The following is a 16179-nucleotide window of genomic DNA, read 5'->3' as shown; positions in this document are numbered from 1 at the left end:
CAAAGCACAGAAAAGTTTGGTAACGACAATAATAACTTTTTTGGTCAAAATTTAAAAAATATCAGAAGAAGCTGGATATTGTTGCAGAGCACAGTAAGTTGGCAGAAAGACGAAATTTTTACAACTGTAGATTGTAAACTATAGCATTTAGCCCTTACTGAAACTGCAGCAAAACATGTAGAACAGTTTCAAAGGCCAGGCCTGTGTGGATTCTTCTGCACTACATGTCTATTATTGGATGCCAACAAATTGTCATTAATTAGACAAACCAAATTTCCTGGACTGACATTTCCCATATGTCATGTAGATCCATGAAGAAGGATGGCAATACGTCTCTTTTTTGCTTGTCTTGTGCAATTTCTACACCCTGGTGCTGTCAGCATTGTCCAAGCCTTGATGCTAAGCTTAATGCTACACACTGGACACCCACAACACAGTATTTAAAGAAACCTAAAGTGCACTCAAAGTTGGTTGAACAGATAAAATTCTCAAGGCATCTCAATTCCGGATAAATGCCACCGAGGACTAAAAACGTAAGGAAAAGAGGAGAAAAAAAAAATCTTGTGGGGGAGTCAAAACAAGGCTAGCTGTTAAGCTGCTCAAAGTTCTCACACACAAGTCTTTAAATTAGGCGTTAGTTTCCTAAATTGTGCGTCACTATATCCATGAAGAACTGCCTTTCTACTCATTTCTTGCTAGCCTGGCATGTGGAAGACTGAGAATCACTTAAAACTTGGCCAACACAAAATATTAAGCTTGTTAAAAGTTGCCAAGGCAGAAACTTTTCATAGTGACTTAAGTGTTCTGTCCACTTGAACAAGGATTTGTGGTCCAACAGATGACCTTTGGGTAATGCTGTGGAGACTGAATAATTGCACAGCTATGGAAATTCACTGTATGTAGATTACGAGCTAACCATATAATTTAACAGCAACAATAAAAATTTAAAAATCCTAGCAAAAATCCCAGCAGAGAAAATAGAAGTTTTTGAATGGCAATATTAATTTAGTGCAATCCCCAAAACTTAGGTAACAAGGATATTTTTTTCCACATAGCAGATTGAAGACTAGATGAAGAGAATTCTCCTTGTTACCCCTTTAGATCTGCAGTGCATTTAATCAAGTCTATAACCAAAGTCATGCTAGTGGGAGAGGCTCATGGCTCTTTGATCAAGCTCACATCACATTCATGCAAATAAAGCAACTGAGTGCTCAGAGCAGGATGCAAACCCATTCAGAAGTCAGATCACTACTCAGGCGTATATATCCTCTCATGCTCGATTCATAAAATAATTTAAAGCTTGCATGCTGTTTTCTGTATACATTGTATTTAATCATATTTTTCAAGGGGTTTTCCAAGAACAGTTGAAATTAATTTGTGTCTTGACATGGACACTTGAGAGGAAAGTTTGGGGCAAAAGAAAGAGAAGTGCCAAACTGGCGTAGTGACATAGAGATCCAGTTTTGTGAAATGCTTAGAAAAGGAAAACATGTCAGACAGACTGGTAAACATTTTAGCCTGTGAATTTGCAGCCCTACTTCATATTAGGTAATAGAAAGAGATAGTACACAATATCAAAACCAAATGCTGTAAAGCAAAAATTAAAAAAAACAACACAAAACCACAGCATAATTACTTCATAGCAGTCTTGATACAGTCAGCAGTAATGGGAATCTATATTCAATACAGACATTGATCTAAATGTAAGGACAGCACATTATCTAAGACAAAAATATGAAATGCATATAGATTCTTGTATTCACAATACAGAAAAATACTACTTACCTGTTCAAGCTGCTTTCTATTGGCAATTATCAAACAGAAAAATCAGTTTAGGCCACCTCATTTCCTTATTTAACTTGGCAATCACAATGCAATCACAAACATGAAAACAGAGGTGGGATATTATTTTTCAGCAGCCATTTGTTTACTAGCATATTTTTTTACCTGCATAAGGTCCTGCCTTTCTTTTTCACCTGTGCATATAGCTTTCTTTATGGTTCGAAGCTCACTCATTATAGCTTGTGCTTCATCCAGTCTATAATTTGTATGAGCACTTGACATCTTACGATCAATCCTGTTGGAAAAATTAAGACAAATTTAGGAACTTTCACATAACTGGAAAGCACACAGACATTTTAAGATCTCTTGTTTTTTCATGTACCACTTTATTTCCAGGAATAAAATGATACTCTGCTTGGAATTCACATAGCACTCAGAGCCAAGTGCACTCAAAAGACAAAGCAATGCAATTATCTGCCCAGGTTCTGCAGAACCAACATATTTCCTGGTTTTAATGTTCTAATACAAAGCTTACTTAATGGCAATGCTGTGGGCTATTTCACACAACACAAGTAAAATAAGCCTAAAACTAACCTGCATAGTAATAAGTTGAAAGATAAAGATATTGGCAGTCTACCTTGTCACATTTTTTCATGCACTACACTCTGCAATATCTTCTCTAGGATTTCGATCTTATCTTACTTTAGAAGTTTCTAACAAAGGTATTTAATTTTCTGGGGAATAAATTTTTAATTCCTAAAATTTTATTGAAAACTCTTTCCTGCCATTATGGGCATCTTTTCTAGAACACATCGTTATCCTGTAGTAAGGAAAAACAAGACCAGAGATTCTGTAGAACTTAACCAAAAGAATCAATTATCTTTGATTTGTAACAAATGGCTATGGAATTTTAACAGGCTATCCAAAGCAAATAGTGAAAATTGTAAAGTCCTGTTAAAATATGAAGACCTCAATTGTCCTGTTAATATTGTGTAGAAGGTGAGAATATAAAAAATAGGTGGTATGCACAATGGTCATTAAGCCAGTGCTAAGACCAGGCACCTCCAGCAAAAGGTTAAAAGAATTAAATATAAAATATAAATATATACATCAGTCATTACAAAGGACATCAGTTTACAAAAAGATAGAGTAAAAGAGGGTATGCTATATGTATAACAAGACCACTCAAACTCTATTTAAAATGTTGAGACTAAGTGTCAAGCTAGGTGCTGTATTAAGGTAAGAGTGTCAATAGTACTCACTTAACATGTTCTGACAGTTATACAAAAATTAGTGAAATTACACTTGAAGAATATTACTTGGTTTAAAATTAAAATATTGAAATGAAAAATCAACACTTGAATGAACATCTTGTGTTTTTATTGTGAAGCCCAAAATACTTAGGAAAAAAATGCAGGTTGGATTTCTACAGTTTCAGTTTGGTTTTCCTGACAGTTTCTGCTTTTAGAGACAACACAAAATAAGTCTGAACCTCAAGCTTTCTACTTAAACACAATTTTCCTCCTGTTGCATAAGAAAATATATAAGCCTTTATGATTTTTGGTTCAAGAATAAGAAAGAACTTAAATGTCATGTGGATTAAAGCTGGGGTTTTAGTTTGGCTGGTTTTGTTTTTCTCTAAAGATGTTCACTTGAGTTTCCATAAACCTTTTAGTTAAAACCCTGAAAAATTAGTACCTAATTCAATTCACTAAAAGTTACATGAAAAAGATAACATGACTTTATCTGAAGGTTATATTAAGAACACAGATTCCATCCAAACATTGGACCCAAAAATGCCTTCTCACACAACTGCTCATTATACTGTTTGCCAGGCCCAAGGTGGTATTTCAGGAAAAGGAAATTATTTCATTTCAACCAGATTTTTAACCACTTACACTCATATTCATGTTCCCGGACGTCACTTTGGAGCCCAAGTTATTAATTTATATTTGTTTAAGGAAAGAATCTGAAGTTTCTACTGTGAGAAATATTTGAGCTTAAATCAGTATTGCTGTCAGCCCCAAACTGGCTTCAGTATCTTAATTACTTAATTCTTGTCTGTGTTTTTTTCCCTCCTTTCATAAAGCTCTAATTTTGAAATTTCCATTTTATTAATAGAAAACAGCACGATATAAATATAGATTAGACCTTTGTATGAATAGAAAAAAAATTCAACTAATTCAACTAATACACAAAACTATGAATAAAGTACACATTTGCTGAGGAAGATGTTTCTAGGATATATAGACTATTAACAAATGTGAAGTAATTCCAGTCCTATAGAGCAGTTTCCATGTTCCTCTATTTTTCTCAACATACTTTCAAATATGCAAGGCTCACTATGCACCCTCCCTAGAGCACAGCTCTGTAGTTGAGTTAAAATCCAATTTTAAAGCTTTTGTCAGGTCTCACATCCTATAGACCAGTCTATTTCTACAAACTGTTTGGGCAGTGAGAATTCCCTGTCTCTCCCAACTTTTCTCAATGTTCGCTTGGTACTTGCAGCCAACTGGCTGAGTTTTCATTTCCTTTGTTGCTAAACGCCTTCTTCCTCCAAAATTCCTGTAGGGAGCAGAAGGGTCACTGAAAAACACAGGAGAGAAGGAACTCCTCCTGATTCTCAGTCCTTGCCATCAGGTTAGGGAGAGAAGTTTGTTCCAGGAGAAACTCATCTGTAACTCTGGATTGTGACAGGATCAGCCACACCTCGGGTCAATGGCACCTGTGGAGGCCAAGCCACTCAGTTGTCAGGTCTTTGAGGGCTTTAAATAAGGTGAGCTCTACAAAGTTTCCAGTGGGCAAAGGAAGATTGTGATATCCTAAGGTTTATACCATAATTGCCAACTTCGGGTGGAAACACAGAAAATACAGCTCTAATACAAAGCTGCAGCACTACAAAATTTGAAATTCTGGCAGTACGGAGGTTGTAGAGCTATTTAAGCCTCAATCTTCTCTCCTCCCCAAAACTCCACTTTTCTCCAGTTGTTCTGTGGTTTTGAATTTTACTTTTTTTTTTTTTTTTTTATTCTCAAAAATGGCTAAGCCATATTACTAAAATTAAAAAGAACAGAAAACAAAACACAGTCCAAGGCAGACACTCTACGTGGAAAATGTCAATGCAAGAGGATTTGCATTTAACAAAGGCATCTGAATCATACAGCAAAAAAAATGATGGAAATTACTGAGCAGTTTAAATGCCCTGACCATAAAATTTGTCTCTCCTCTGACAGCTATGTCCAGCAGAAGTTGCTGAGGGTGTCCCATGGCAACAGGTTTTGATACCTGCTCATAATGCCGTTGTGGTCAGACTTTCAAAGCAAACATTCAGCCAGATGTAAAGCCCAAAGTGTGACAGCTCCTAATATTGTTCTTGGCTAGTACTTGAAATAAAGCTAAGAACATGGCTTTAAAACAGCAGAACAGGATGCATGCCATTTGGCAGTTACTTGAAGATTTGACCTAGCAAAAGTAGGAAGAAAAATTTATGCAGCCCAAAAATTGAGAAAAGATAACAAAAAGGCAAAATGTCTAAGATACCTTTTTTGTTGTTGTTGTTTTGCTAAGTAAATAACTTCAGCATTGCTACTTGACTTGAGTGACCCTTTTCTCCCAACAAATATAAGAAGTAGGGGAGAGATCATTCAAGGACAACCCAGAGCACAGCTGAGCTTTCAGCCTGATTTGTCTGCTGATTGCATGAGGAAGCTGGAGGAACTTCTCTCTACAGTTGCTAGAGAGCGTGAGTACTCTCCAAATTGGCTGTCTTCCTACTAGAAGCAAAATACTCAAAAGAAAGCATGTATCTCACCAGAAAGGCAATTAAAATTTACTTAAAAACACCAAATGAAATCCACAAGCCTCTGGTTCACAAGTAAAGCAGTCACTGCAGAGGGCACAGCTCAGCAAGGCACAAACACTGGCAGAAATTCACTGCAATCCCAGATAATGCACAAGAAAACCATTCTCTCCAGCTCTAACAAGCAACAACAAATTCCACTCAGTGCACCAAAGGGACAGATAGTGGCTCCACTAACAGCAGCAATGAGCAGCACCAATGCACTGAGCTGTCTGCTTTAACATTTAAACTAGAGAGTAAGAGTGACCATTGATTAATCAGATGTGCTTTAAAATAATTCCTCTCTCAAAGTTCTCTCCTAGATCCCTCTCCTGAAGTATGGGCTACTTTGCTCAGGCTACAATCCAAGACAAACATTTGTATTCTTAATCATCTGCAGACTTCACTTTTCACAAGTTGAACTACTTTGCTGAACTATCTTAAATTATAGTGATTAAAACAATCTTGAGTTTCAAATGGCCTTCAAATACTTTAATCATCCTAGTTAAGTAGTTAGTCCTTTTATAAAACAATTGAACCTATACCCTTAAAATAACCCAATAAACAGAAGAAGGAAAACAAATAAAGCAAGTAGAAAAGGTAAAGCAATCCTTGCTCACTTATAGAAAATACAATTACAGATCTGATGACAAAATTGCTTTTGTTCTGCTACTGCTTACATATCTAGGACACCAACATAAAACGTTGACTATACTTAAAATATTTGCTGTTTCAGTATACTGAAAGCTTAATTTTCAGTCAACATCATACATTAACAATTACCCTAACTACCTGTAAATGCTTTGTGTAGTCAATAAAAATACATTTATACCTGAAAATATTTGTTATAACTGCCAATGAAGGATTTTGGCTGAACATTCTTTCTTCTCTGAAGCTTTTAAAATGTACTATAAAACATTAAAAACTTGAAAGCTCTGAAAAAAAAAAACAAACCCCAAAACTCACACAACATGGAGTACATGAACTACTCTCTACTTTAAAAGTAAAATTTTAGTACCCCCCATTATATTATTTTGTTAACTAAATACCAATCAAAATCAAAGTTGGAAAATAAGTACCCTAATAGCTCCAGAATCTCTGAATTTTGTCAGAATTCATGAAATGAAAGTATGCAACCATGCTTTGTAGTACCAACGCAATAAATCCAAAGCCTCAAAATATTTCCACACAGATGCTGCAAAATGCATTACATGCAACAGTTGCAACATTTACAGGAAGCACCTGCGTTCAGCAGTTCATTCAAGTGCATGCTGGAACAAAAGGCCATGAATTTTAAAAGCAAGGCCACATGTCCAAGGCAAATCCAAGAGCTCTTCAAACATAAAATCTAGCCCCTGGCCTGGCTGAACAGATCTGGAAGTCACAACAACCTGTGTTTACCTGTCATCTTTTCCATGGCCTGGCAACCTCTCTCCCTATCCCACTGTGCATCCCATGTGTGTGCTACGTGTACAGATGATCAAGCAGCACACAGATGGAAGTCACTCAGTTCCCATCTGATGGCCTGCAGGAAGAGTGGCAGGGAGAGGGTCACCACAACAGTTCACAACCTTGAGCAAAAAGGAAAGAGCACAGGCTGCTTAATAGCCCTGGGAGCAGTGGTAAATTGCCCCGAGCTACCTTTGCTCACAGGGAGGAGAAAAGGAGTCACATACACAGGCACTCATTCTGCACATTACACACAAAACCTAAGGTCTCAGAGGCCATCAGTATTACAGCACACACACATATCAGCTAAACTGTGCAGAAGGAGAGGGCCTGACCACCAGGTAAAGGTAAGAAAAAGTGTTGTGGTGTACAGACCCCCCCCACCAAGAGAAGTACTGTGCCTGGCCAGAAAGCTTCATTACTGTTCATATGAGAACTCATCCAGCTACTGCGTGGTGCTTCAGTCAGTGCTCCAGGCAGTAGATACATACAGAAAATGTTTGGAAAGTGTTTAAAAAAAATCTAATTCCACCTCAACATTATCTTCGGGAAGAGCTGAAGAACAGAATCTATAAAATTGTTTTTGCATGTGGATCTACAAAATCACCATTCCAACCAATTCTGTCCAACCCTTCTTCCATCGCTTCACACTGTTCTCATCCCACATCACTATCATAGAAAAAACTGAGGAAAAGCAATTAAGAGGCTTCAATCTTTATCAAGGTGGCAATGCTTTTCTAAGAAATTAATAGTAAACAAAGAAAATAAAACAAAATCCAACAAAACTTCTCCCACAAACCCTTAACTTACTCTTGCAGAGTTTCCACTCCTTTTTCTTTATACTGTAGCTCTTGTTTCATCTGAGCCAACTCTCGTTTCAGCCTAGAAAGCTGAATATAACAAAATAATTTAAAACAATATATAACAGGAAAATTCATATAATAAAATAGTTGTTTTTCAAATATAAAATCTTAAGTTACTTTTAAAAATGGAAGTGATAACTAAATTATCTTCTTTTCTTGCTTCATAATTTGCATTAAAATATCAAAAGACTTCCTAAATATCCTAAGAGATGATCAAACAGCAGTCACCATATTTATTTTTCAAAGTATTAATTCTTCATTTGTTCTACTGGTTTTCTATCTTCACCAGCTTATGCTAACAGCCAGGAAATCTTCAATCTACATGGTTTTTCTTTTCCCCATATAATAGACAGACAGCCCTCAACTCTGTAGTTAACTTAAAAATGACTAAACATTGAATGCTGTTAATTTTCCAATCTGGGAAAACAAAAATCACTGGCAACAGAACTGTCCTCTCTCCCAAAAATGGCAGCCTGATTTTCTGAAGTTATTTTCATATTGTCCTTCCCTCTTTATCCTCTCCCACCAATTACCTTGATCCAAATAGCAAGCATAGACCAAAAGTGACAAAGCAGCAAAGTCTCCCAAAACATGCTGTGGTGCTTTTATGAAATCAGTTACTCAAGAAGGTTGGGCAGACCTTAGCAGAGCACTGTCAGCACCAAAAATGATCTGCAAATAGCTTCTTGCCCTCCAAAGCTGACAGACATCTGAGGACAGGAGAAGGAAGAGGCTGCAAGGGACTACACACAAAAGGGGGAACAGAGGGGTTTCAATGTGTGGTGGTGAAGCGTAAGACTGAACTGAGAGCCCAAAGAGGGGCAGGGATGGAAGAAGAGAGCTCCTTCTTCTCAAGCTATCAAAATTGGTGCCTTTTCTAGAATATACCTGGAGCACTCTTGATTTTCACATGTACATCAATAAATGGCTAAACCATTACTAAAAAAGAGTGAAAAAAGATTTTAAAAAATTTCCTACATAACCAGGTATAGATTAATTTTGTCAGCTCTACTCCAAGACTGAGGAGCTTCACAGAAGTTCTGGGGATGCAAAGCAGGAGGGCTAAAGACCTGCCATCCTATGGGGCCCTCCCTTCCTCAAGTGTTCTTGCCCTTTCCTTAAAACTCTTTGCACCAGCCCACGGAACACTCCTAAATCCTCACCAACTCTTCCAACACACACCAGAATAAAAGAGGAATCACTAATATCATGTACCCTAACACTTTATAGGGCATATTTTATTCTATTGCCTAAAACAATGCACACATGTGGATATGCACAGATTCAGCTGAAAAGTTACCCTATGCACTTAGGAGAGCATTTTGTTTCCAGATGCAGGAACAGAGAGAAATAGTCATATAAGTGAAGACTTTGTTTATTTTCTTTAAATATTTTTTAAACAAATAAGGCTTAGTTTCTTGTTTACAATATCCTGACATTTAAGAGTATGTAAAACAAGCAAACACTAGTCAGCAGGCAGTAAACATACAGAGATAGAATAAATGCCTTTGAAGGGTGGTGAACGGGATTTATTTTCAGAGGTGCTCATGTGAAAAGTGGTCACTACAACACAAAAGGAACGCTACCCTGGAAAGACAAATATTTTTTTATTTATTTTGTGAGCTGAGTGCCTGGAGTGCTAAATCCCATTTCGCTCATTAATAAAATGAAATATTCCATTTAGAAATGTTAAGGTTTTAAAGTTTAATATTATAAACTGCTTTCTGTAATTGTTTATGACTGCTATATCAACTTCCTTGAAATCAATGTGCAGACTTTAACTCTTGGCTAAAGCAGCATGGAAGAATTTCAAGAAGTGAACTGTTCTTCTTTAAGCAAAGACAGTACCAAAGGCATGATTCTAGTTTAATAAATAAAAAATAAATTTAAACATTAAATAAATATATAAATGGGACATATATAGAGAACACATATAAAAATGGAATGTTTTTATTACAGAGCTGCCTATCACAGTCAGAATGTTTGAACTCATAGAGTTCAAGCCAAATCAGATACAAAGGTCTATTCAGCACACATGTATACTGAATTGAAGATTTCCGAACAAATGGCTAAATCTAAAGTTCTGTGAAATCCATGAAACCCCACTGAAAATGAGAAAATGGGCAAATCTGAAGACAGTGGGTTTGAACTCCACTTAACCAAAAAAGAATATGGCTCCATCGTATTAACTACTTGTGGTACTTTGAACAGAGAAAGGAACTTCTGAAAGCGTGGATGACTGATAGCTGTGAAAAAATCTTTATGCTTGTATCATGGAAAAAGCATTACTTTGCAAGTCACTGAAATGCAGGAAATATAGACTTGTTTTAATAGGTCAGAGTAGAAAAGCATTTTTTAATATTGTATTTCAAAAAATGCATGCAACATCCCTGAAAATGATAAGGTAAAAGAAAAACACCTAGAACTCCTCCCTTCCCCATGCCTAATTCATATTTTTACAAAATTAAAAAAGATTACTCACTCTGTCACGACGGCTGGCTATTTCTGCTTTAATCTGATATGGGTCATACTTGGTATTAGCTGAAAATCCAGAGAATGCTAAACAGATGGAAAACAGCATTTTACTTTTTTATTCTTCTTTTATATACTTGTTAAGATGTGGCACTATGTAATAGACTATTGCATTAATTCTTTGTGTCATAAGTAACCAGGTTTTAAAAGAATCCTCTTTTTTGAAGTACAACTTAAAAATTTCCGTTGACCTACCTGCATTTTTTTCCTCCTGAACAACAACAAAAATTGTATATAGCAGCACTGCATATTGCCTAAAAGCAACAAGCTTCCATGGCAGGATGGTGACATTTAGTGACGCAAGCAATTTGTGTAACAATTACAAAGTGTTTCCCAGGTACATTGAATTAACATTATGATAAGGACTAAAGTAATGAAACTACTGCCAGGATAAAACTCAGCTACAGAAAGAAGTTACTTCCTAAAGCAACAGTGTAAGGAACCAACCTAAAGACCAACCCCTGGCAAGTGGGCTCTTACCACAGCCTATCTAGAGTCAAGCAGTGATTTCAAGCTGTGGCATTACAAGCTGAAGCCTAGGTAGATAAAGTAAAGGTCCTCAAGGATAGGCTGGGCAGGACCAACTGTGATTTATTGAGTGAGCTCTTCACAGCAGTGCTGGCCCACTGAAAAATGCCTGGTATGTGAGTGGATGGGATGGGACTGTGCTGCTAGACCTACCATCCTTTCCTAGAGCTGAAAGCTGCTGCTTCAAAATCTACATCTGGGTCTGTGCTGCACTGAGCCTTTTAACCCTCTAAAGAACCCTGCAACACCAAGGCCATGTCAAGCATGCAGGAACTTGCCAAAATGAGTAGTCATGCCTAGACTAATTCTCTAAATCCAGGATTTTCTATGGATTTTTTTTTTTTTTTTTTTTAAACAGTGCTGATGACAACTGAGTCACAAAACTGCTGCATGGGCACCACCCTGCCAAGCCACAGCCACCGAGCTCACATCACCTCCCACTCATGAGCACACGACACTGAGTCAACAGCAGCACCCACAAGCAAAGAGGAGGAAAACAGTTTGTGAAGTTTTGGTTCTTTTAACGCAATAGATTGAAACAAGTGGTGGTGGAGGCAGGAATATTCACCCATAACATAAGCACCCAGTTTTGGAGATCTAATTGCACTTGGATTAGATGCAGGGTTTTTTTAAATGATTTTACAGCATCTCATTATCAGTTCCACAGATAAGCCTTAAAAAAAAAAAACCACAAAAAAAAACCCCACAAAAAAAAAACCAAAAAAAAACCAAAAAAAACACCACACAAAAACCAAACTATCAGAAGATCAAGGAACATAGAAGTCAAATAACGTAGCATTTGCATTCATGCCACAGATAGCCTCCAATTTTGACATTTTTAGTCATATTTTGTTGCTGTTTCAAGCAATTTGTTTTTCCAAGAGCTTTATAAGTAGGAAAAACAGGTTATATTTTGTATATTTGCTTCAGCTGAATATACAGATAGAAACTTCTGTTTAAGTAATTCAACAAAATATCCCACTGAACTATTGTAAATTTTCAAAAACCAAAAAGCCCATGTACCTAGAGAAGTATGGTAATAAACATAAAATTAGATTTTACAATTTAAAAAATTACTATCTTTTACCCTATTCCAAGTCTTCAAACAGTAAACACTCTTTGAGCATTTTTTTTAATAAGAAAGAAAAAATAATTTTACTTACTAACTTCAGTGCAACAGGGAAAAATAAGACTAGTCTGTTCAGTTATGTCATAAATTGAATCAAAGAATACATATATTAAAACTAACAAAAAAATTGAGATAATCCCAGTTCAACAGTAAAAGAAGACTTGGTCAAGACAATCTGGGACACCTCAGCCCAAGAAAACATCTTTTATTCAGGATTTTGGCATACATACTAATTACCTTGGCTTGAGAAATACCACTGGATCAGTAGCTTAAACACTTCTATCCAGATGCCTGCTCTGATACACACACCCCTTGCATGACCAGGTTTCTTCAACATTTTTGGAAAGGGCCAAGCAGAGCTTCCCATACTTATCAAGTACCTGGCATATTTATCAGCAAATGTTGCAGTTAAACAATGACCACACACACATGGCAGCCACTGAAGAGCCAGCAGGACAGTGAAATTCTATGTTTCCACATGGCTGGTGAGTGTAACCACTTAAAACACTTCTTTGAAGTAGAGTGTTTTGATTCTTCAGCACAGACACCTTTTCCTGTCGCAGCAGCCAACAGCCCTGACAGCAGTGCAACAACTTCAGACTTCAACAAAAGTGTATCATCTTCTCCAGGTTACCAGAGACATCAGAAGAATGAAAAGAGCAGGAAATCCAGGCTCTACAACCTGTATCACCAGCATTATGATCAGGGGCTGGTCTTCAAGAATGAGGTGCAGTAATGAATTCCTACTTCATGGCCAGAGGTACTCCTGACTGTGATACCTTGTCCCTCATTCTTTATAAAGTCAATACACCAACCACAGAAGGCTTCCCCTAAGCAGATGGCTTCCCCCTCTGTTAAGAGTGGAATAACCTATGAATTTTGGAGTACAAGTAGCTGGCTGGTCCAGCAGCATTCAGTTTTGTCTTTGTTGCCTTGCATGAAGCATCACTACGGCTGGCTACAAGATAGCTAGAGATGCTAGCTGGACTATATCCCTGTTAAAAGTTAAAAAGGCATATTCTAATAGAACTAATAGGAAATGGAACTCCCCAAATAGCAGAGTCAAAGGAGAGCCTTACTCACTATCTTCATTCAAAGGAGAATCAGGTGATGGAAACACATCATACTATTTCTTATACCACATTGTGAGAGGCAGGTGGGTAAATCAAGAAAAGAATAGTAAACTTACAGCTGGCATAAGAACGGCTGTCATCCTCACACATTTTGTGCAACTGTTGATACTCTTCTTGGGCCAGTTCAAAACGCTGTTGCTTTATTTGGTATATCTCTTTCTTGGCATTGAGTGCCTCCTGGGCAACTATTAAATACTCCTTTAGCATGCGTTCCTGCTCCCTTCTCCATTGCTCCCTTGGGTCCTCAATTTGTGTGAGCTCTAAGGAGAAAAGCATAAAAAAAAAATAATGGTAAGACACTCTGTCCCACAAAGTACAAATTATTTTGCTAAGGTCTGTTCTAGCACCCTTAACACTACAGTGCTCAAACTCACTCCAGCCTGGACAAAAGGAAAGATGCAGAGTGGAAGACCAGGAAAAGCCTCTTCAAAGTAGAAGGCAATTAAATTTGATTCTTCTGTTTACAAACCAGAGCAAGTCCAAAGAAAACATGAGAAAATTATGAGAACTAGCTAAAATTCCAGAACCACAAAGGCATCTCAATGCTTAACCCATAACTCTATGTATAGTTGGAACAACCTTAATATACTACACAGAATTTCACAAGTAAAATATCCTGAAAGATTAGTGACTACACCTGTGTAATTAAGAAGAATAAGGTAATTCAACAGAAAAGTTAACATATCAATCTCAAATCCCTAAAAGCATTTAAATGGCTTCTTTCTTTTGTCTTAAGGAACACACCCTCATGCTCTCTATTCACAGGGTTTAGTTCATATTCAAACACAAATCAAAACCAGGGTTCCAATACAAAATTATTTTCCCTATATATTGATATTCAAAGTTATTACAGTACAACAACCTCATTGCAGTTGCAAAGACTTTTGAGAAGGACGTATTCATTAAAATCCTAAAACATTCTGTTGAGGTTTTTTTTTGGTTGTGGTTTTTTTTTTTTTGGTTGGTTGGTTGGTTGTTTTTTTTGATGATGCTCCAGCTAGCAAGTATGTTTTACACAAACATGTCCACATACAAGTCCCATGTTGAAGTGAATGTTAATTTCTGATGACTGAGGCTCTATCAGTAAGAAGTTGCTGCAGACGTGATGTTGGCGTTGAAAGAACCTTTGAAAGAACCTGCGGAACAGTCAGGATGCAAACACCCAGTCATTTTTTCCAAGCTTAACGTCTTACGAGAGATGAAAGCCAGTTATGTTTTGTATTAATCTGGTGTACATCATTTACTATATTGCTGTCAGTAATGAACTAAGAAACTATAAAACATTGAGCCCAATGGATGAAGAAATACAATGCTGTCACGGTCACGCTGGAAGCTCTACCATTTGAGAGCCATCTTAAAAGTAATTAACAAAAACACAAAGCTCATCTATGAGCAGTACTTCAAACAGGTTTATATACTTGGTTCCTAATAACCTTTCCTCTCAACAGCTCTCTTATTTTCTCCCCGTGTCCTAGGGACCCTTGATTCCCAGCAGTACCTTCTGATTCCAATCCCCCAAACTACCTCTGCAGCCCAGGGCAGGATACATTGTGGCTTGTTCCAGTCTCCATAAATCCTTCTCTGGATGCAGAGAAAGCAGAAGAAAACAGAATTTACATTGCATCCCATCCTTCGCTGAGAGCATGATAATTCGCAATGCTACCTTGTCCATCCGTAAGTATTCCTGAAATCTGTCCAAATTTAATATTCCTAAAACTGCTAATCCTCTATGGTAACTATGAAGACATTAATAAATATTTATAAGACTGAAAAGTTGGCTCCTAGTAAGTGTCTCTTTTTGAACAGGAAATTAATAGTTTTAAACGCAATAAAGGCTAAAATGCTACGTTGTATTCACATTAAGCTTTTGAGGTCTTATAAATTCAGGGCATTGCATCTCCTCAAATTATTTCAGAAGTCTTCTCAAAAGCTAACAGCATTCTTCTGAGGCAGAAAACTTCTTTAGTACAGTGGTGACATTCTCATCTGTTTATTATAAAGTACAGAGGCTTCACTTTGCCCTGGACTTCTACAAAAGTTCACCATGTCACAGCAAAAGTAAAGCTACATTGTATTTAAAAAAAAGTTCACTTCCTTCATTTCTTCATAACTGATTAAAAGAAATAATATAATAATAATAATAATCAGTGATTCAAGAACAGCCCCAAATAAATATATTTTTATTAGAGAATATATTTTTAGCAGATAATATATTATTCCCCCACTTGGGAATGCCCAAATGGTTAAAGGAGACTTCAAAGGCCCCTGAGACTCTGAGGAGGAGAGAAAGGAATTCTGCGGCTGGCAGCCACCAAGGCTTTTAAGCAATGTTTGGACAAAAGCCAAGAGCAGCTTAGTAAGGGTGTCAACAAAGTACTGAATTTACAGAACAAGATGGTGATCAGGCTTGGTAGCACCATTGAGATTTATAGAAGATTCCTCTGTTCCTGGTATTTCTCAACATAAATGGAAAAATATTGCCTAAAAATATTATTATTACTTTCTGGGTAAATAAATGGAGCAAGTGGTTTGGAAAAATCAGATGTCTTATTTTTTTTCTCTCTTTTGAAAAGGGAAAAATGCTTGAGACAGTGCAGAAAGTCTAAGCAGTGCCTGGTAAGCGTAACTTTAGGAAGACTTTCTTTGAATCATTCCTTACATTTTCCCACAGTGTTTCTTGAAACTGAAGTACTTCTAACTGTTTTATCAGTTAACAAAGAGCTTCACTGCTGCATAAAGCATTTAACAAGGTCAGCTACAAAAGGCAGCCCAAATGTTCTCATGTGCAAGTTGCTGTTCCAAATATTTTAAACATAGTTCAGAATACAATGTAAGGTACTCATTTCGAAAAAAAAATTCAGTTCCTAGACCACGTCTGCCACTTGTCTGACACCATCTCATGACGCTTATTATCATCTAGTCATT

At 36.9% G+C, this 16179-nt stretch overlaps 1 protein-coding gene across 4 annotated transcripts in view; it reads right to left on the bottom strand.

Moving 5' to 3' along the window:
• The window catches only part of WWC3 (WWC family member 3), a 100076-nt gene that overhangs the window by 43782 nt on the left and 40115 nt on the right, over positions 1-16179 (bottom strand). For all 4 annotated transcript variants that reach the window (XM_071747947.1, XM_071747930.1, XM_071747938.1 and 1 more), the window contains exons 3-6: positions 13311-13514; positions 10415-10491; positions 7880-7959; positions 1948-2077 (exon numbers count right to left, since the gene is read on the bottom strand). In XM_071747947.1, the coding sequence (XP_071604048.1) occupies positions 1948-2077; positions 7880-7959; positions 10415-10491; positions 13311-13514 (491 nt within the window). The remainder of the gene's footprint in view (positions 1-1947; positions 2078-7879; positions 7960-10414; positions 10492-13310; positions 13515-16179) is intronic.

The sequence above is a fragment of the Heliangelus exortis genome, chromosome 1 (genome assembly GCF_036169615.1).
Source record: "Heliangelus exortis chromosome 1, bHelExo1.hap1, whole genome shotgun sequence".
Lineage (NCBI taxonomy): Eukaryota > Metazoa > Chordata > Aves > Apodiformes > Trochilidae > Heliangelus > Heliangelus exortis.
Note: the sequence above shows the minus strand (reverse complement) of the source record. Positions and strands in the feature narration are given on the sequence as shown.